This window comes from Sapajus apella, unplaced genomic scaffold (genome assembly GCF_009761245.1).
Source record: "Sapajus apella isolate SASKATOON/1434 unplaced genomic scaffold, GSC_monkey_1.0 scaffold40, whole genome shotgun sequence".
Taxonomy (NCBI): domain Eukaryota; kingdom Metazoa; phylum Chordata; class Mammalia; order Primates; family Cebidae; genus Sapajus; species Sapajus apella.
Window position 1 is genome coordinate 7618762 of NW_022436980.1, and position 21344 is coordinate 7640105.

At 37.1% G+C, this 21344-nt stretch overlaps 1 protein-coding gene and 1 pseudogene across 6 annotated transcripts in view; one reads left to right on the forward strand and one right to left on the reverse strand.

The window, feature by feature from the left end:
* CFAP44 (cilia and flagella associated protein 44) overlaps positions 1–21344 on the forward strand; it is a 136446-nt gene that overhangs the window by 50356 nt on the left and 64746 nt on the right. For all 6 annotated transcript variants that reach the window (XM_032299053.1, XM_032299052.1, XM_032299056.1 and 3 more), the window contains 4 exons: positions 229–438; positions 1400–1510; positions 12040–12201; positions 13415–13660. In XM_032299053.1, coding sequence (XP_032154944.1) covers positions 229–438; positions 1400–1510; positions 12040–12201; positions 13415–13660 — 729 coding nt within the window. The remainder of the gene's footprint in view (positions 1–228; positions 439–1399; positions 1511–12039; positions 12202–13414; positions 13661–21344) is intronic.
* Positions 17641–18092, reverse strand: LOC116565360 (annotated as a pseudogene).

Sequence of the window (21344 nt, forward strand, 5' to 3'; positions counted from 1 at the left end):
TCTACTGTTGGTTCATTCAATGTTTGAACTGCCATTGTTGATCCTTCTTGTGGTTATTGTTTATAAGGAACTATGCTAGAATAGATAGAAATTACCAGAAAGTGGTATAAAGAATTGCCAGTCAGCAGCCAATATTAAATTACATTACCTAATTCCAAATAAAGTATCTGTTATATAGTACAACTTTCTCAACTAATTTCAGGTCCCTTGTCTTTAATTTTTTCCAAGGTAAGCTATACTGGAGCACACATTATTGTAGGATTTGAAGATGGAGTTGTTCGACTTCTTGAACTTTATGATCCAAAAGGGCTCACAGTTTTTGCAGGACGGAAGAAAATTTTGGATGCTGATATTCAGTTGAAACGGGTTTTCAAACCCCATACTGCTTGTGTCACTGCTTTAGCTTATGAGCGTGATGGGGAAATTCTAGCCACAGGGGTAAGCAGTACATCTCCTTTCTTTTCTCGTTGAAATTTCATAGTTAACATTACCTTGTAACTCCTCCTACTTCATCATGACTTATTTACTGCAAACCATTTTCTTTTTTTTCTTTTTTTTTTTTTTGAGACGGAGTTTCACTCTTGTTACCCAGGCTGGAGTGCAATGGCGCGATCTCGGCTCACCGCAACCTCTGCCTCCTGGGTTCAGGCAATTCTCCTGCCGCAGCCTCCTGAGTAGCTGGGATTACAGGCACGCGCCACCATGCCCAGCTAATGTTTTGTATTTTTAGTAGAGACGGGGTTTCACCATGTTGACCAGGATGGTCTCGATCTCTTGACCTTGTGATCCACCCGCCTCGGCCTCCCAAAGTGCTGGGATTACAGGCTTGAGCCACCGCGCCCGGCCTACTGCAAACCATTTTCTATCAATATATTCGTATTTGCTTTCTTTGTCATCATGTTCTTTCAGTGTAGTCTGTGAATAACCCTTTTTTTAATCAGAAGAGAGCTGGAGCATGTGAATAACACTTAAAAATATTCTTACAAATTGAAATGCTTATTTTAAGTGAATAGAAAATTTCAACTGGGGATCATGCTAGATTGTATTATTTATAATCAGTTTCAGCATAGGTATGTACTTATATAGAATTGCCATAAATGAAGAGAATAACCATGTAGATTCTTTATGCACTAATAGGTGAGCATATACATGGTAGATTTTTGTGAATTTCTGAAAGTATGGTGATCAGATTTTCAGAACCACATACACACATGGTTTGCCAAATGTTTTAATGGGGGAAAATGGAGCAAGTATTTGAAATAAGAATTCTCCCTGAATGATCTGGGATATATGACCATTGTAGATAGAGATACCGTATGCTTTTTAAACGCTTTTTTGTGATCTATAGACTAGATTTCATAGTAATATATATTTGGTTGGTGTGTCTCTTTTTCCTTAGAGTAAAGATCAAACTGTTTTCTTCTTTGAAGTGGAAAATGAGTATAAGCCAATTGGTTATATTAATACTCCTGGACCCGTGTGTCAGTTAATGTGGTCTCCTCTCTCTCATGTAAGTCATTATTATTTGTCTTCCTGCTTAATTCTCAATTACCGTATAGTGAAGCTATCTTGTAGATAGAGAATAGCAGGTGGAATTTTTAGCCCGCTCCTGGTTCTTGCAGTGAGGGTCAGGGATGCAGCAACAGAAAGCTCAGGTGGTGCTGCTGGCATTGGCCCATAGAGGATCACTCAGGAGCCTGCCCTCTCCTCACTGCCTCCTTTCTCTTCCACGGTCTTATTAATTGACCACGATCCTCTCTGAAAATGCGGGGCTATGTCAGGCTTTGCTCCAACACTGGAGACTTTTGGCCACAGGCATGACATGTCAAAATGCTTTCACCTGGATCAGTCAGTCTCTCTGACAATCAGAAGCTGAATTCTAAGGCCTGAATGTACTTTCTCATCTTTACCTCTACTTCTCCTCTGCCCTCAATCCACATCTGTTTTCTCCTCTATCCTTTTATTGCTTCTTGCTTAGCAATTGGCAATTCAGTATTGATTCCTAATCTCTTTTAATGTCTCTAGTTTTACTAAATGTGAGCATGTGATAATTCAGTCATCTAAATATTGATTGACTGTGCCAGGTGCCAGGATAATAATACTGATGAATTGCATAGAAGTGCCATCAGCATTATTGGAGTAACATTTGTAATCCACTTTAAGCTTTTCTAAATAAAAGGTCTATAAAATAGTATTATCTAAAAAATGCTTTTTGAAATTAGTCAACAAATGCTTATTGTTTATATCTTTTCTAGGCACTGTGATGGATTAAATAACCAGTCTCTCAAGGAGAAAAAAAATATACATTTAAAAAGTTAAATATACCTTATCACTGAACAATAAGGTTTCACAAAGGAATTGGTGACTAAAATATCCATGATATAGACTAAGCTTGTCCAACCCATAGCCCATGGGCTGCATGCAGCCTAGGACAGCTTTGAATGAGGCACAACACAAATCCGTAAACTTTCTTAAAACATTATGAGATATTTTGCAATTTTTTTATAGCTCATCAGCTATTGTTAGTGTTAGTGTATTTATGTGTGGCCCAAGACAATTCTTCCTTTTCCAGTGTGACCCAGGGAAGCCAAAATATTGGACACCCCTCCTGTAGATGATGTGTGTTGTGAATTTGGAGGAGGGAACTATCAAGAAAGAAAGAAGTTAAAATAAGTTGTTATATTGTATTATCGTACCTTGATTTTGAGGAGTTGGTAGGGTACGAGCGGATGGATAAGAGGTGGGTACAGATGGTTCAGGTGAAGGGAATGATAGCTGCAAAGGAAGCTCTGTGAGAAAGCGTGAATGTTTATATCACAACATATAACATTGTGCGTCCTTCATTCACTTCACTACGTACAAATTAAAAAGATAAATCAACATTTGCCAGGGGTTAGGGGTGGTGAGTGGGAGGGGAGTGGGTGTGTGACATTAAAGAAGTAGCTTAAAGGAGACCTTTGTGGTGGTGATATAGTTTTGTGTCTTAACACAAATCTACACATATGAAAAAACGATGTAGAGCTGTACACACATTCTATACTAATGTCCGTGTCCTGGGTGGGTTTTGTATAGTTGCATAAGATGTAACCAGTGGTAGAAACTGAGTGAAAGGTTTGTGATACCTCTCTGTACTATCTTTTCAACTTCCCGTAAATCTATACATATTTCAAAATATGTTTGAAAAATTAAAAGTAATTATTACTTTATTGTGTTGCTATAAAGGAATACTTGAGGCTGGGTAATTTGGCTCATGGCTTTGCAGGCTGTACAAGAAGCATGGTGCCAGCATCTGCTTCTGGTTAGGGCCTGACAGGCTTCTAGTCATGGAAGAAGGTGAAAGGGAGCCAGTCTGTAGAGATCAGGTGCTGAGAAAGGAAGCAAGAGGGAGAGTGGGGAGACAGGGCATGGTGGCGCACACCTGTAGTCTCAGCACTTTGGGAGGCCAAGGCAAGTGGATCACTTGAGTGCAGGAGTTGAACCAAGCCTGGGCAACATAGTGAAACCCCATCTCTACAAAAAATACAAAAATCAGCAAGGTGTGGTGGTGCATGCCTCTAGTCCCAGCTACTCAGGAGGTTGAAGTAGGAGGATGGCTTCAGGCTGCAGTGTGCCCAGATCGTGCTACCGTTCTCCAGCCTGGGTGTCAGAGTGAGACCCTATCACAAACAAACAAACAAAAGAGTGAGTGGGGAGGTGCCAGCTCTCCTGGGAATGAATAGGGTAAGAACTCACCTCAGGGAAGGCATCAATCTATTTGGGATGCATCCACACGCAAGACCAAAACACCTCCCATTAGGCTCCCTGTCTAACATTAGAGATCAAATTTCACCATGAGATTTGCAGGGGATAAACATCCTGTAACAGTAGGCATACAAGACCAAAACACTTAGAATAATTTAAAAGTCATTTTGGGCAGTGCTGCTTGCTAGCACTTGTATTTCTAATATCATTTGCAAGTTACTAAAGTAAGAGTGAGTTACTGTATGTAACTGATCTGCTGCAGACTTAAATTGTCCAAATTGCAATAGGTCTTATCCCTTACCCAGCTGAAATATCAGATCTCATACCTGGGCATAAAGCGCTAAGCTTCTGCCTGATGGTTTTGGGTGGTTCCAGTAAGGGTGTGTCCCATGTACACACAGAACCATTCTGCCTGCCATGGTTACTACCATGTTCACTTTGGCAGCAGTGTGGAGAAGATACAAGGGAGCCAGGTCAGGGGCATGTGGATCTGTTAGGCAGCTGTGATGTGACCAGAGCATGAAAGACTGTGCAGACGAGATATTTAGAGAGTTGACAGAATTTGGTGAACTTTTATTTTTGTGAAGATAATTTTGAGGTGTCTAAATGGAGTTCATCACCGTTTCCCTAAGACATGTTCTTCCTCCCGTATTATTCTTGGCTCACCATTTTCCCTGTCACTAAAGCCAGAATCTTGAGAGTTATTCTGGTCTTTTTAAAATTATTATTTTTAGTTTTTTTAGGTACATAGTATATGTATATATGGGGTACATGAGACATTTTGATATAGGCATATAATGCTTAATAATCATATTACAGTAAATGGGATATCCATCACCTCAAGTATTTATCCTTTGTGTTACAATCCAATTATACTCTTTTAGTTATTTTAAAATGTGTAATAAATTATTGACTGTAGTCTCCCTGTTGTGCTATTAAATACTAGATCTTATTCATTCTGTCTATTTTTTTATTTTTTTGAGATGGAGTTTCCCTCTTGTTACCCAGGCTGGAGTGCAATGGCGCGATCTCGGCTCACCGCAACCTCCACCTCCTGGGTTCAGGCAATTCTCCTGCCTCAGCCTCCTGAGTAGCTGGGATTACAGGCATGCGCCACCATGCCCAGCTGATTTTTTGTATTTTTAATAGAGACGGGGTTTCACCATGTTGACCAGGATGGTCTCGATCCCTTGACCTTGTGATCCACCCGCCTCGGCCTCCCAAAGTGCTGGGATTACAGGCGTGAGCCACCGCGCCCGGCCATTCTGTCTATTTTTTTATATCTATATACCATCCCCACTTTGTGCCCTACTGCCACACCCACCACCCTTCTCAGCCCCTGGTAGCCATCATTCTAGTCTCTAACTCTATGAGTTCAGCTGTTTTAATTGTTGGCTCCCATAAATAAGTGAGACCATGTGATATCTGTCTTTTTGTGCCTGGCTTTTTTCACTTAACATAATGACTTCCAGCTCCATCCAGGTTGTTGCAAATCACAGGATCTCATTCTTTTTTTATGGCTGAAGAGTACACATTGTGTATATGTACCACATTTTCTTTATCCATTCGCCTGTTGAAAGACACTTAGGTTGCTTTCAAATCTTGGCTATTGTGAATAGTGCCGCAATAAACATGGGGGTACAGATGATCTCTTCAGTATGCTGAATTCTTTTCTTTCGTGTATATACCCAGCAGTGTGATTGCTAGGTCATGTATTAGCTCCATGTTTAGTTTTTTTGAGGAACCCCAAATTGCTCTCCATATTGGTTGTACTAGTATACATTCCTACCAGCAGTGTACTTTACTCCACATCATTGCCAGCATTTGTCATTGCCTGTCTTTTTGAAAAAAAGCAATTTTAACAGGGATGAGATGATATCTCATTGTAGTTTTTATTTGCATTGCTCTGATAATTAATGATGCTGAGCACTTTTTCATATACCTGTTTGCTATTTGTATGTTTTCTTTTGAGAAATGTCTCTTCAGATCTTTTGCCAATTTTAAAATTGGATTAGTAGGTTTTTTCCCCCATAGAGCTGTTCAAGCTCCTTATATATTCTGGTTATTAATTCATTATCAGATGGATAATTTGCAAATATTTTCTCTCATTCTGTGGGATGTCTCTTCACTTTGTTGATGGCTTCCTTTGCTGTGCAGAAGGTTTTTAACTCGATGTGATTCCATTTGCCCATTTTCACTTTGGTTGCCTGTGCTTGTGGGTGTTACTCAAGAAATCTTTGCCCAGTCCAATGTCCTGGAGAGTTTCCCCAATGTTTTCTTTTAATTGTTTCATAGTTTTGAGGTCTTAAGTTTAAGGCTATAGTCCGTTTTGATTTGATTTTTGTATATGGCAAGAGATAGAGGTCTAGTTTCATTATTCTGTATATAGATATCCAGTTTTTCCAGAACCGTTTATTGAAGAAACTGTCCTTTGTGCAATGTATGTTCTTGGCTTCTTTGTCAAAGATGAGTTCACTGTAGATGTATGGATTTGTTTCCAGGTTCTATACTCTGTTCCATTGGCCTGTGTTTCTGTTTTTATGCTGTTTTTGTTACTATATCTCTGTAGTATAATTTGAAGTCAGGTAATGTGATTCATTCAGTTTTGTTCTTTTTGCTCAGCATAGCTTTGTCTATTCTGAGTCTTTTATGGTTCTGTATAAATTTTAGGATTCTTTTTTCTATGAGTATGAAGAATGTGATTGCTATTTGTATAGGGATTGCATTCAATTTGTAGATTGCTTTGGATAGTACGGATATCCTAACAATATTGATTCTTCCCATCTATGAATATGGAATATCTTTCCTTTATGGTGTCCTCTTCAATTTTTTTCATCTATATTTTATAGTTGTCATTGTAGAGATCTTTCACTTCTTTGGTTAATTTAATTTCTATGTATTTTATTTTATTTGTAGCTATTGTTAAGTGGGATTACTCTTTTGATCTTTTTTTCAGATTGCTTGCTGTTTGTGTATAGAAATGCTATTGATTTTTGTGTGTTGATTTTGTATCCTGCAACTTTACTGAATTTATTTACCAGTTCTAATAGTTTTTTGGCAGAGTTTTTAGATTTTACCAAATGTAAGATCTTATAATCTGCAAACAAGGATAATTTGACTTCTTTCTTTCCAGTTTGGATGATCTTTATTGCTTTCTTATTTGATTGCTCTATCTAGGACTTCCAGTACTATGTTGAATAACAGTGATAACAGTCGGCATCCTTGTCATGTTTCAGATCTTAGAGGAAAGGCTTTCTGTATTTTTTCATTCAGTATGACACTAGCTATAGGTCTATCATATATAAGTTTTATTGTGTTGAGGTATGTTCCTTCTCTACCCAGTTTTTTTGAGAGTTTTCATTATGATGGGATGTTGAATTGTATCAAGTAATTTTTCAGCATCAATTGAAATGATCATTTGATTTTTGTCCTTCATTCTAATGATTTGATGTATCACGGTGATTCATTTGCATATGTTAAACCATCCTTGCATCCCTGGGATATATCCTACTTGGCCATGATGAATTATCTTTTTAATGTATTGTTGAATTCAGTTTTCTAGTATTTTCTTAAGGTTTTACATCAGTATTCATCAGTGATACTGGCCTATAGTTTTCTTTTGTTTGATCTGCCTTTGTCTGGCTTTGGTATTAGGGTAGTACTGGCCTCGCTGAGTGAGTTTGGAAGTATTCCTTCCTCCTCATTTTTTGTAATCGTTTGAGCAGGATTGGTATTCATTAAATGTTTGGTAGAATTCAACAGTGAAGCCATTGGGTCCCAGGCTTTTCTTTGCTGGGAGACTTTTTTTTTTTTTTTTTAAATCATGGTTTTGGTCTCATTGCTCGTAATTGGTCTGTTCAGGTTTTGAATTTTTTCATGGTTCAGTCTTGGTAGGTTGTATGTGCCTAGGAATTTCACCATTCAAGGTTTTAAAATTTATTGGCATACCATTGCTCATAGTAGCCTCTAATGATCTTTTGAATTTCTGTGGTATCTGTTGTAATGTCCCCTTTTTCATCTTTGATTTCTTATATTTTAGTATTCTCTTTTTTCTTAGTCTGGTTAAAGGTTTGTTAATTTATCTTTTGAAAAAACCAACTTTTAAATTTGATCTTTTGTATTGCTTTCTCTCAATTTCATTTAATTTTGTTCTGATCTTTTTTATTTATTTTTTTTCTACTAATTTTGGTTTTGATTTGCTCTTGCTTTTTTAGCTCTTTAAGATGCATCATTAGTTATTTGAAGTTTTTCTCCTTTTGATGTAGTTGCTTATAGCTGTAAACTTTTCTCTTAGTAGTGCTTTCACTGTATCCCATAGGTTTTGATGTGTTGTGTTTCCACTGTCATTTGTTTCAAGAAATTTTTTAATTTTCTTCTTAATTTCTTCATTGACCCACTGGTCATTCAGGAACTTATTGTTGAATTCCTGTGAGTTTATGTAGTTTCCAAAATTCCTTTTTATTAATTTCTAGTTTCATTCCATTGTGGTCAGAGAAGATACTTGATATAATTTCATTTTATTGTAATGTTTTAAGACTTGTTTTGTAGACCAACGTATAGTCTGTTCTTGAGAATTATCCATATGCTGAGGAGAATAATGTGTATTTTACAGCCATTGGATAAAAAGTTCTGTAAATATCTGTTACGTCCATTTAGTCTATAGTGCAGATTAAGTCCAGTGTTTCTTTGTTCAATTTCTGCCTGGATGATCTGTTCAATGCTGACAGTGGGGTGTTGGCATCTCCAGCTATTATTGTATTGGGGTTGATCTCTCTCTTTAGCTCTAATAATACTTGGTTTATATATCTGGGTTTTCCAGCATTGGTATATATATATTTACAACTGTTATATCCTTTTACTGAATTGACCTCTTTATCATTATATAGTGACCTTCTTTGTATTAAAATCTTTTTTTGTCTGACATAAGTTAGTTATTTCTACTCCATTTTGATTTCCATTTGCATGGAATATCTTTTTGTTCCTTTACTTTCAGTCTATCTATGTCTTTATAGATGAGGTATGTTTCTTGCAGGCAATAAGTCACTGAGTCTTGTTTTCTAAATCCATTCAGTCACCTCATTTCTTCTGTTGGGAGAGTTTAGTCCATTGATGTTCGATGTTATTGTTGATATGTAAGAACTTACTCTAGCCATTTTGTTACTTGTTTTCTGATTGAGTTGTGGTCTTCTCTTTGTTCTTTCCTTTCTTCTTATCTATCTTTTAGGTGAGGGTGATTTTCTCTGGTGGTATGATTTAAATTTCTTGTGTATCCATTGTATGTTTTTTTTATTGAGGTTACCATCAGGATTGCAAATAATATCTTATAACCTGTTATTTTAAACTGATGACAACACTGATTTTACAAACAAACTAACAAGCAAAAAGAAAACGAATAAAAACTCTATACTTCAATTTCATAACCTTTTAAACTTCCTGTTGTTTCTGTTTATATCTTACCGTACTGTCTCTGTCTTGAAAAATTGAAGTTATTAATTTTGGTTGGTTTATCTTTTACTCTTTCTGCTTAAGATATGAATAGTTTACATACTGCAATTACAGTGTTATAAAATTCTGTGTATTTATTACTACAGAGTTTTTCATCCGATGATTTCTTATTGCTCATTCACATCCTTTTCTTTCAGGTTGAAGAGCTCCCTTTAACATTTGTAGTTGGACAGGTCTGGTGTTGATGAAATACCTTAGCTTTTGTTTTTCTGGGAAAATTTTATTCCTCTTTCATGTTTGAAAAATATTTTCACTGGATATGCTATTCTAGGATAAAGCATTTTTTTTTCCTTCAGCACTTTAAATATGTCATACCACTCTCTCCTAGCCTGTAAGGTTTCCACTGAGCAGTCTGCTGCCAGAAGTATTGGAACTGCATTGTGTATTGTTTATTTTTTCCTGCTACTTTTAGGGTTCTTTCTTTATCCTTGACCTTTCAGATTTTGATTTTTAAATGGCATGAAATAGACTTCTTTGGGTTAAATCTGTTTGTTGTTCTACAACCTTCTTATAGTTGAATATTGATATCTTTCTCTAGGTTTGGGAAACTTTCTGTTAGCCCTTTGAATAAACTTTCTACTCCAATCAGTATCCCTCTACCTCCTCTTTAAGGCCAATAATTTAGATTTGCCCTTTAGAGGCACTTTTCTAGATCTCATAGGTGTGCTTCATTCTTTTTTATTCTTTTTTCTTTTTTCTCCTCTGACTGTGTATTTTCAAATAGCCTGTCTTCAAGCTCACTAATTCATTCTTCTGTTTGATCAATTCTGCTCTTAAAGACGCTGATGCATTCTTCAATATATCACTTGAAGTTTCTGCTTAATTTTTAAAATTATTTTAATCTCTTCATTAAATTTATCTAATAGGATTCTGAATTCCTTCTCTGTGTTATATTGAATTTCTCTGAGTTTCCTCAAAACAGCTATTTTGAATTCTCTGAGATGAAGTCTTCCTCTGTCATCAGGCTGGAGTGCAGTGGTGTGATCTTGGTTCACTGCAACCTCTGTCTCCTAGCTTCAAGCGATTCCCCTGCCTCAGCCTCCCAAGTAGCTGGGACTCCAGGTAAGCGCCACCATGGGGTTTCACCATGTTGGCTGGGATGGTCTCGATCTCCTGACCTCATGATCAGCCCGCCTCAGCCTCCCAGAGTGCTGGGATTACAGGCATGAGCCACCACACCTGGTCAGGTCTTATTTTTTTTTTTTTTTTATTCACTCAGCTTCTGTATGTATTTACATTGTGGAGTTTAGTCCATATACATTTAAAATAATTATTATAGGGAAGAATTTACTATTGTTGTCTTGCCCAAGAGCAAAGGCCGTAGCCCCACAGTTGGGAATGTGCTGGGTGATATCTAAAACCAGCTTATCTCAGAGTATCATCCAAGGGCCAAAGTGTGTGTTACCAGGCCACCACTATTAATTATTCAGTGTCCACATGCTCTTTAGTCAGCAGATGATGAATCCTGCCAGGATTGGGTCCGTCTCTTTAAGGGAGTGGGTTCCCTTCTGTCCCAAGGTGTGTCTGGAGATACCATCTGGGAACTGGATGGCCTTGATGTTTATGAATGTTTGTTTGTGTCTGAACATTGAAGAGTTAGATATTTATTATAGCCTTCACAGTCTAGACTTGTTTGTATCTGTCCATCTTGTGAAGGCTTTCTCTTGCTCAGGCTGGAGGGCAGTGGAGTGACCTCAGCTCACTGCAGCCTCTGCCTCCTGGCTTCAAGTGATTTTCCCACCTCAGCCACCCCAGTAACTGGGACTACAGGTACACACCACACCCAGGTAATATTTATATATTTTTTTGTTAGAGACATCACCATGTTGGCCAGGCTTGTCTCGAACTCCTGACCTCTGGTGATCCACCTGCCTCGGCCTCCCAAAGTGCTGGGATTACAGATGTGAGGCACTGCGCCCTTGCCCTGTTTCTTTATTGATCTTCTATCTATATGTGTATCCATTATTAGAAGTGGGTATTGAAGTCTACTATTACTATATTTCTCCCTTCATCTCTCTCAATGTTTATTTTATATATTTAGGTGCTCTGAGATGGGATTTATATATATTTATAATTGTTATGACTTTCTGGTAGATTGATCTTTTATTAGTATGTACACAACAAATTAATTGTAGAATGAAATAACCAAATGAATAAACATTTCAAATAATGTATCTGTAAATATAAAGATGGGAATTTCCCATTCATGATTAAATACATGGTTTTGGAGCCAAGAGAGAGGTCTGGGCTGTAGAGATTAATTTAAAATTTAATTGCATGTAAGTGGTAATAAAGGCTATAAGATTTCCCAGAAAATGCTTATGGGGAGAGAGAAAAGGGAAGAGGACAAAAGCCTTGGGAACATCCACATTTGTTGAACTGAAGCAGATAGAGGATGAGCCATCAAAGTAAACTGAGACTGACTACAGCATCCACACATGCAGACTTTCCTTGGCAGTCCTAATTTTAATATTTGGCCCCTTAGGCTAACAGATTTCACAACCACATATATTGATCAGAAAATCAGAAAACATATATGAATCACATATGTTATGGCATCTATGAAGGAACTGAATGTAAATCCAATAATTATGTAATTAATTAATAATGATACAACAATAATTGGTACTTATGACTATATAATAATTATTAATAAACTTGACTTTTTACCAATAACTGAATTAAGTGTGTTTTAAATATGGCTAATATACCTATAATTTTTAATTTATAATCTTTTTAAACTATGCTTTTAAAAATTTGCTTAAATGTAAATGTTTATTTTTTCTTTTTTAGCCTGAAAGTACTTTACTAATTTTCTGTGAAAATGGCTATATTCTTGAAGCTCCACTTCCAACCATAAAGCAAGAAGTAGATGATCGTGATGTAGTTTCCTATGAAATCAAAGATATGTGCATAAAATGTTTTCATTTCTCAAGTGTCAAATCTAAGATTCTGGTATGAAGTATTCCTGAAAAATTATCTTCTAATAATTTCCTTTCCTTCTAAGAGAATACAAAAAAGAATAAAACATAGGCCCTGAAATTAAGGAGTTTATAATCTGGCAGGAAAACAGCTATTAGAAGGAGTTTATAATCTGGCAGGAAAACAGCTATTAGAATAGATACTGAAATCTAAATGTGCAGAAGGAAATTTTAGAGGTGTGCAGAGGAAAAGAGAGAGGATTCTGATAGAGGGATAGGAAGAAGTCAAAGATGACTGCATGGAGGTGACGTTTAGTACCTAAAGAATAGGAGGGGCCAGGCACATTGGCTCATGCCTGTAATCCCGGCACTTTGGGAGGCTGAGATGGAAGGATCACTTGAGTCTGGGAGTTTATGGCTGCAGTGAGCTATGATTGCACAACTGTACTTCAGCCCGGGTGACAGAGTGAGACACTGTCTTAAGAAAAAAAAAAAGGGGGGGGGAGGAATTTTGAGAGTTGAAAATAGGATGATGGCAATAAAAGTTGGAAGAACATCCCAAGAGAATGCAGAGTTTTGAATGTTTTCAAGAAATGAGGAATAGATCAGTAAAATAGAGAGAGGCAATTTGTGGAGGAGTGTTGCAGGAGTCTGTGATCAATGCATGGGGTTCCTTAAATGCCAGCCAAGACATTTCATTTTAGACCATTGGGATCCATTGTGAGTTTGTGAGGAGGGGATTCATGTGATGATATAAAAGCTAGAAATATAATTCTGAGAGTTGAGCAGAATGAAGTGGTAAAAAGTAGGAGGTAGAAATACCAGTGTCAGAGGGCTTTTGCAAAGGACAGTTGATGGATGATGAAGGCCAAACTCAAAGTATTACTATAATTGGAAATAATTTTCCTTGTGGACTGTTTCAGTCTACCTAATTCTTGGGTTATCAGTGATAGGCTCTAAGAGAAGCTGTATTTAGCTTCTCTATTAGGAAAAAAATGACCAAATAATTTCTGTACAACCAAGACTGATGGGGGCAAAACAAAAATGAGTCATTCCAATGCTTTAAAAGTTTTAATGATAAAATATATTCTGATATTGGTGACTATTTTTAAACATTATCTGTTAACAGAGCTGTGAGTTTCTCTAAGAACTGTATCTTCTTTCTGTTTTTTTGGTCATCCCCAGTGGTGTAAATGAACAAATGAGTCATAGTTGTTTTTATACCTACTTAATGTTTCTTTTAAAAGAGATTAATAGAAATTGAAAAGAGAGAGAAGCAAAAGAAGTTGAAGGAGAAAATAAGGGAAGAAAGGAGGAAAAAGCTAGCAGCAGAGATGGGAGAAGATGGAGAAAAAGAATTTCAGGAAGAGAAAGAGGAGGAGGAGGACGAGGAGGAGGAAGAAGAGCCATTACCTGAAATCTTTATTCCATTAACCCCCTCTCGCATCCTCTGTGGATTTTACTCAGAGCCAGGGAAGTTCTGGGTTTCTTTGGTAAGTAGCAATAAAAATTTTTACCTTAAACATATTTCAGTATAGTTTATAGTTATTATAACTTCATTCTTTCTTACTCTTATGTTAAGATTTCATTTATTAACTACTGTTGAAGATGCAAGTTTTGGTGAATGAATGTGGGGTATAGTTGTTTTTAAATATTCTTAACATCTCTTTTATATGTCTACTTGTGAAGACAATTGTGCAGATAAATCTCTAGTTTTTAGATTATCTGTTTTCTTCTTGTCAGTCATAACTTGTTCCAGGGAGGTCAAAGTAGAGAAGGATCAAGTGTGAAAGAAAAAAGGCCAGGGAGGTTTCTAGCCAAGACTGTCGTTTTTTAATTTTGAAAAGAATAGCTTTCATGGCAGTACTATCCAGTATACTTTTGCTGCATCTCATTACCTACAACTGTGCTGTGTGGCCATGTGCAAGTCTAGGAAGATAAGTGTTTTTAGTTGGTCTAATTGCCACCCTGAGCAAAACCAGAACTTGGCTAATAAGGAAGAAAGGAAAAATGGATATTTGGAAGAAAGTACCAGGGCCTATCATAGTGCTGCAGGAGTACATCCTTCACTTACAGATTTTTTTTTACTATTTCCTTAAAATACTTTATTGATATACTACAAAGCAAGATTTCCTTCATTATAATTTTGTCACAATTTTCAGTTCCATCCACCAAAAAAAAATTCATAAATATGTCTGTGGAAGATCATTACTAATTCACCACTGGTCCTACCAGGACACTGACTAGCCAAGGACTGTTGCTGTAAGGAGTGATGAGTGTTGACTTCTCCCCTCCTCAACTTTTCCTAGAAATATATCTTTTGTAGCAACTTCTAAGGAGGTGAGCAGAAAGAAGGATGGAAAAAAGCATTGGCGGCATTATAGGACATCATTTATTAGTTCCTCTCCCCTTTCTGCCTTTCTTCTGTGTTTTATAAAACAATTACAAATGACTACTATTGTATGGAGTTCAGAGGATAAAGGGATAAAGAAAATGTTTCCTCCCTTCAGGAAGTCTTCATTTGAGGAAAAGAGGTGCAGAAACAATTAACTGTAATACAGTGCAATAGATTTCCAGTGCCCTGGAAATATAGATGCAAAAGTTACTCATTATTTAGCAAACATATTTAAGCTAAGGGCAGAGCTGCATGCCTGTAGTCCCAGCTACTCAAGAGGCTAAGGTGGGAGGACTGCTTGAGCCCAGGAGTTCGCGATCAGCCTGTATAATATAGTGAGACCCCATCTCAACAGCAACAATAAAACATGAACAGAAAACCCCACCTATATTAAGTGCTTGCTCTTAGGGTTTCCAGGTAAAAGTACATAGTACATGCTTAGACTAAAAATTATTTATTGTTTATTTGAAATTTGAATTTAATAGGTGTCCTTTATTTTCATTCGCTGAATACAACAACCTACTTATTTTGTACCAGGTACATTTCTAAGTAATTTACTTAACCAACTATAAAATAAGTGCTGTTATTTTTTGCATTTTATATATGAAGGAACCAAGGCATGGAAATGTTAGGTGTTTTATCCAAGGCCATGTAAGTACTGAGAGGTGAAATGAGGATCTGGACTCAGGCAATCTGGGTCCAGAGTTCAGGTTCTTACCCATTAAGCTACATGGTGAACAAGGTTAAAACATAGTTAAGAGAGGTGGCAAAGCTTGAGCCAACAATCTGACAACTCTGCCTGCAGCCAAACAGATGCCGAAGAAAACCCAGTCTCATTTTGAAGTAATGACTGCAGTTCTCAAATCGATAGTCACACTGCAGGCCAATTCTACTGCCCAGCCATATTCACTTTCCAAATTATCACTTTAAGTCTTTCTTCTTCCCTCAAACGTTTTGTACCTTCTCTTACTCTTCACTGATAACCTTATCTCACATTTCACAGAGAGAATAAAAGCAATCAGATGGAATTTGCTTTTCTTGTCTCAATTAGATGTAGCACCCTATAGGGAATCTATATACCTTTTGTCTGCTTTGTCTACTGTTATAATTGGAGAACAGTCCCTTGCAACTCTCCAAGGATACTGTTCCCAGTGACCCCTCAATCCCATCCCTTGTAATTTGCTCAAAACTTTTGCTCCTGAGATAAACGTCTTAGTTTCCTGTATCGTCAGTTTCTGTCTTTTCTATGTAGTTCTTATCATAAGCATAAAAACATGCTCTAGTACTAATCTTAATTTTCTTTCCTTAACCTCTCTTTTCTTTTCTCCCACTGCTCTGTTACAGAAAAAGTTATTGAAAGAATCATCTGTAATCACTGGCTTAACCTCTTCACCTCCTATTTGATCTTCAATCCTTCAGTTGGGCTTCTATCTCCATCACTTCACTAATGATGTATATACTGACAGACTCAGAGGTCAATTCTCTGTCCATTTGACTTTTTGGAAGCATTTAACAGAGTTGACCCCTCATACTTCTCAAATGCTTTCTTCCTTGGCTTCTAAGACATTACACTCTTCTGGCCACTCCTTTTCACCCTCTTTTGCTGGCTTCTCATTTACAGAACAAGCTTTGAAGTTTGAAATACTCCAGAGAGTGGCCTTGGGCCCTCTCTTGCTAAGGTAACTTTATCCAGTCTCATGGCTTTAAATATTACTTGTCTTCCTGTGAATCTCAAATATTTATCTCTAGTCTTGACCTCTATATCCAGCTTGGCAACACTCGTTGGCACCTCAAAATTAACCTGTCCAAGACATTACTTTTAAACCATACTTGCCCCATACAAACCTGCTCCATCTCCATCTCAGTGAATGAGACAATCATCCACTTAGTTACTATGCCAAAACCTTGAGTTATTAAGGATTCTCCTCTTTCCTTTACCATTTGATACACTTATATCAAAAGTAGGTCTCTCGCAAACAGTATATGTTTAGGCTTAAAAGAATCCTGTAGGGATAATCTTTGTCTTTTAAAAAAGTACTATTGTTCATTTATATTTAATGTAATTACTGATATATTTTAGTTTAAATCTAGTATCTCATTTCTATTTGTCACACTCATTCTAAATTTCTTTTCTTTCCCTTTTTTACCTTCTATTATTAGGTACTTTTTCCCATAATTTTATTCCTCTACTAGATTATGAGGTATACATTCTGTTACTATTCTTTTAGAGGTGATTTCATTTACTTATTTATTTGTATTTTTGAGACACAGTCTCACTCTGTTGTGCAGGCTAGAGTGCAGTGGTGCCATCTCAGCTCACTGCAGCCTCTACTTTTCAGGTTCAAGTGATTCTCCTGCCTTAGCCTCCCGAGTAGCAGTGATTACAGGTGTGTGCCACCATGCATGGTTAATTTCTGTATTTTTAGTAGAGACGGGTTTCACCATGTTGGCCAGGCTGATCTCAAACTCCTGACCTCAAGTGATCTGCCTGTCTTCGTCTCCCAAAATGCTGGGATTACAGGTGAGAGCCACAGTGCCCAGCCTAGAGGTGATTTTAAAGAGCATAATATGGATTTGACTTAATTAATTTTAGTATAAATTTTTATTAGTTCCAGAGAAAATTACCTTAGAATACTTTAACATCATGTATCCTCTTCACTCTACCCCCACACCACCTAAGAATGCATTTTGGTATTGTTTTTTATCATTAATATCATCCTGGTTTATCCTTCTTTTTTTTTTTTTTTTTTGGATCTTTGTGCAGTCTTTATTTCCAATATTTGTTAAAATATTATTGCTCTTCCTCAGGACAAGAACAAAGATCATCTTCTGAAAAAGCTTAGGAACTATGTGCAGAAATTTACAGAACAGAGGCTATACTTTAACTTAGCCTGTCTGCTGATTAGAGAAGGGAATTCTGAGTGGACTCAAGGAACAAAAGGAAACTAGTCAGGGATGGGGAAGATGCTCATCTGAATCAAACTTCAGCTGCCATTAGGGTATATCTTGTGATCACAGATTGTAGGTTCTGTTGTCGGAAGGTTCAGAAATAGCACAAGATTCCATTTGTCTACTTGGCTACACCCCTGGCTGAATGAGGTTAATGGGACTCAAGTTCCTGGCAAGCCAAACTGCAGCAAAGAGTTCCAAATTGAGGATCAAATTCCTCCTCTATCATTCCTCTTGGTGGCAAACTGGTAGATGCCCTGAAGCTAGTTTCCCGTATTACATGGTATTTCGAGAGCTTTATTTGCTGAGCCAGATGCACTCATGAGGACCCTACTGGAAGCCAGAGTAATACCTTTTTGCCTTTCCCTTACTCTTAATTACTTTCTACATCTTTGTAATTTGTACCTTTTGCCTAAACAATAGACTAATAATTTTTTTTTTTAAGTGGAGGCTTGCTGGTGACTAATTCTCTGCCTTTGGCTTTTTGGGCTTTGTTTTGCTTTGTTTTAAAGTGTGTTTCTTTTGCTTTTATTTTTGCTAAATATTTTTCCAAAACTTTTACGATATTGTTTTATCATCATCTTTCATTTAGCCAGCAATGTCATGTTTTTCTTCTTTTTTTGGAGGCTAATGTATCTATTTATTGTATATTAATTACTGCTTTTGGATCTAGTTAATGTGTCTTACTTTAAGATTTTTGTTCTGTTAGCAGTTCGTAGCACTCTAAATTTCAACATCTCTCTTCAGTTTTGGAAAATTCTTAGCCATTGTCTACCACAATGTTGCTTCTGGCCTATCTTTTCACACTCTCATTCTGGGATCCCAACTTTATGTGTATTACATCCTTTTCATTATGTTCCATATGTATCTTACATCATCAAAAGAATTTTCCATCCTTTTTGTCTCTCTCCATGCTTTCACTTATTTTTTCAGATCTCTGTCCAGCTTCGTAACTGTCTTTTATTTTAAACTTTGTATTTCCAATTGTTTTTTATTGAAGTAAAAGATATTTAACATAAATTTTACCATCTTAACCATTTTTAAGTGTACAGCTCAGTAGCAGTAAACATATTCACAATGTTGTGAAGTCATCACTAATATCTGTCTCCACCATCACCCTCATCCTGTAACACAGAAACTCCCATAATCATCAGATGAGAACTCCTGATTCTTCCCTTTACCCAGCCCCTGGCAACCATCACTCTAGTTTCTTTCTCTGATTTTGACTACTGTAAGTACCTCAAATAAGTGAAATTATATAATATCTGTCTCTTTTTGACTGACTTGTGTCACTTGGGATAATTTCCCCAAGTTTCATCCATGATGCAGCATATGTCAGAATTTCCTTTCTTTTCAAGGCTGAATAATACTCCATTTTAGGTGTGTACCATATTTTGCTTATATACTCAGTCACCAATAGACACTTGGGGCCAGGCTTGGTAGCTCGTGCCTGTAATCTTAGCACTTAGCGATTTCCAAGGTGAGTGGGTCACTTGAGGCCAGGAATTCGGGACCAGCCTGGCCAACATGGTGAAACCCTGTCTCTAACCTGCAATCCCAGCTACTCAGGAAGCTGAGAAGACGGGAGAATCACTTGAACTTCAGAGGTGGAAGTTGCAGTGAGCCCAGATCACACCACTGCATTCCAGTCTGGGTGACAGAGTGAGACCCCATCTCAAAAAAAAAAAAAAAAAGACACTGGATTGCTCCTACTTTTTGGCTATTGTGAAAAATGCTGCTATGAATGAGGTAGGTGTTCAAGTATCTCTTTGAGACCCTGCTTGAACCCAGGGGATGATTATTTCTTTCTACGTAGGTCCATGAGACTGCAGATAGCTCCGTCCAGCTTTGTAGCCTCTCAGCTGCCACTTTAAGAACTGACAGTTGCTCCAGGGAGTAAAGCAGTGTCAAATGCCAAGCTCACTTCTGGCTTTCCTTCGTTTTTGGATCTTGCTATTTTGATAGCTTTCCATTTAGAAACTTTGTTCTGTTCATATCCATTGTCCACTTTTTGATGGGGTTGTTTTTTTTTTTTTGTAAATTTGTTTAAGTTCTTTGTAGATTCTGGATATTAGCTCTTAGGTAGATTGCAAAAATTTTTTCTCATTCTGTTGGTTGCCGATTCACTCTAATGATTGTTTCTTTTGCTGTGCAGAAGCTCTTAAGTTTAATTAGATCCCATTTGTCTATTTTGGCTTCTGTTGCCATTGCTTTTGGTGTTATAGTCATGGAGTCCTTGCCTATGCCTATGTTCTGAATGGTATTGACTAGGTTTTCTTCTAGGGTTTTTATGGTGTTAGGTCTATGGTGTTAAGTTTAAATCTTTAATCCATCTGGGGTTAATTTTTGTATAAGGTGTAAGGAAGGGGTCCAGTTTTAGCTTTCTGCGCATGGCTAGCCAGTTTTCCCAACACCATTTATTAAACAGGGACTCCTTTCCCCATTGCTTGTTTTTGTCAGGTTTGTCAAAGATGAGATGGTGGGAGATGTTACTTCTGAGGCCTCTGTTCTGATCCATTGGTCTATATCTCTGTTTTGGTGCCAGTACCATGCTGTATTGATTACTTTAGCCTTGTAGTATAGTTTGAAGTCAGGTATCGTGATGCCTCCAGCTTTGCTTTTTTTTTTTTTTTTTTCCGCTTAGGATTGTCTTGGCTATGAGGGCTCTTTTTTGGTCCATTATGAAGTTTAAGGTGGTTTTTCCAGTTCTGTGAAGAAGGTCAATGGTAGCTTGATGGGGATAGCATGTAATTTATAAATTACTTTAGGCAGTATGGCCATTTTCATGATGTTGATTCTTCCTAACCATGAGCATGGAATGTTTTCAAATGAAGACATTTATGCAACCAACAAACATATGAAAAAATGCTCATCATCACTTGTCATTAGAGAAATGCAAATCAAAACCACATTGAGATACAGTCTCATGCCAGTTAGAATGGCAATCATTAAAAAATCAGGAGACAAAAGATGCCGGAGAGGATGTGGAGAAATAGGAACACGTTTACACTGTTGATGAGAGTATAAATTAGTTCAACCATTGTGGAATACAGCGTGGAGATTCGTCAAGGATCTAGAAATAGAAATACCATTTTACCCAGCGATTCTTTGGTATATACCCAAAGGATTATAAATCGTTCTATTATAAAGACACATGCACATGTCTGTTCATTGTGGCACTGTTCACAATAGCAAAGACTTGGAACCTACCCAGATGCCCATCAACAATAGACTGGATAAAGAAAATGTGACACATATACACCATGGAATACTATGCAGCCATAAAAAAGAATGAGTTCATGTCCTTTGCAGGGACATAGAGGAAGCTGAAAACCATCATTCTCAGCAAACTGACACAAGAACAGAAAATCAAACACCACATGTTATCACTTACAACTGGGTGTTCAACAATGAGAACACATGGACACAGGGAGGGGAACGTCACACACCAGGGCCTGTTGTGGGGTGAGGGGCCTAGGGGACGGATAACAGAAGAAATACCTAATATAGGTGATGGGGGTATGGATGCAGAAAACACCATGGCATGTGTATACCTATGTAACAATCCTGCATGATCTGCACATGTACCCCAGAACTTAAAGTATAATATAAAAAAAAAATTTTAGTTGTTATAATATGTGCTTTTTAAAGAATTTTTACATGAATATATATCAATATTAGAACTGTATGATTCAAAATTTGAATCAGTAAATACATGGTTAAAATTGGTTATTTGGATAGGATAAATGTCTTTATGCTGTCTAGAAAATGTATTATATTATTTGTAACTACCATGATATATCAATATTACAAATCTAGTTATTTATTCATAT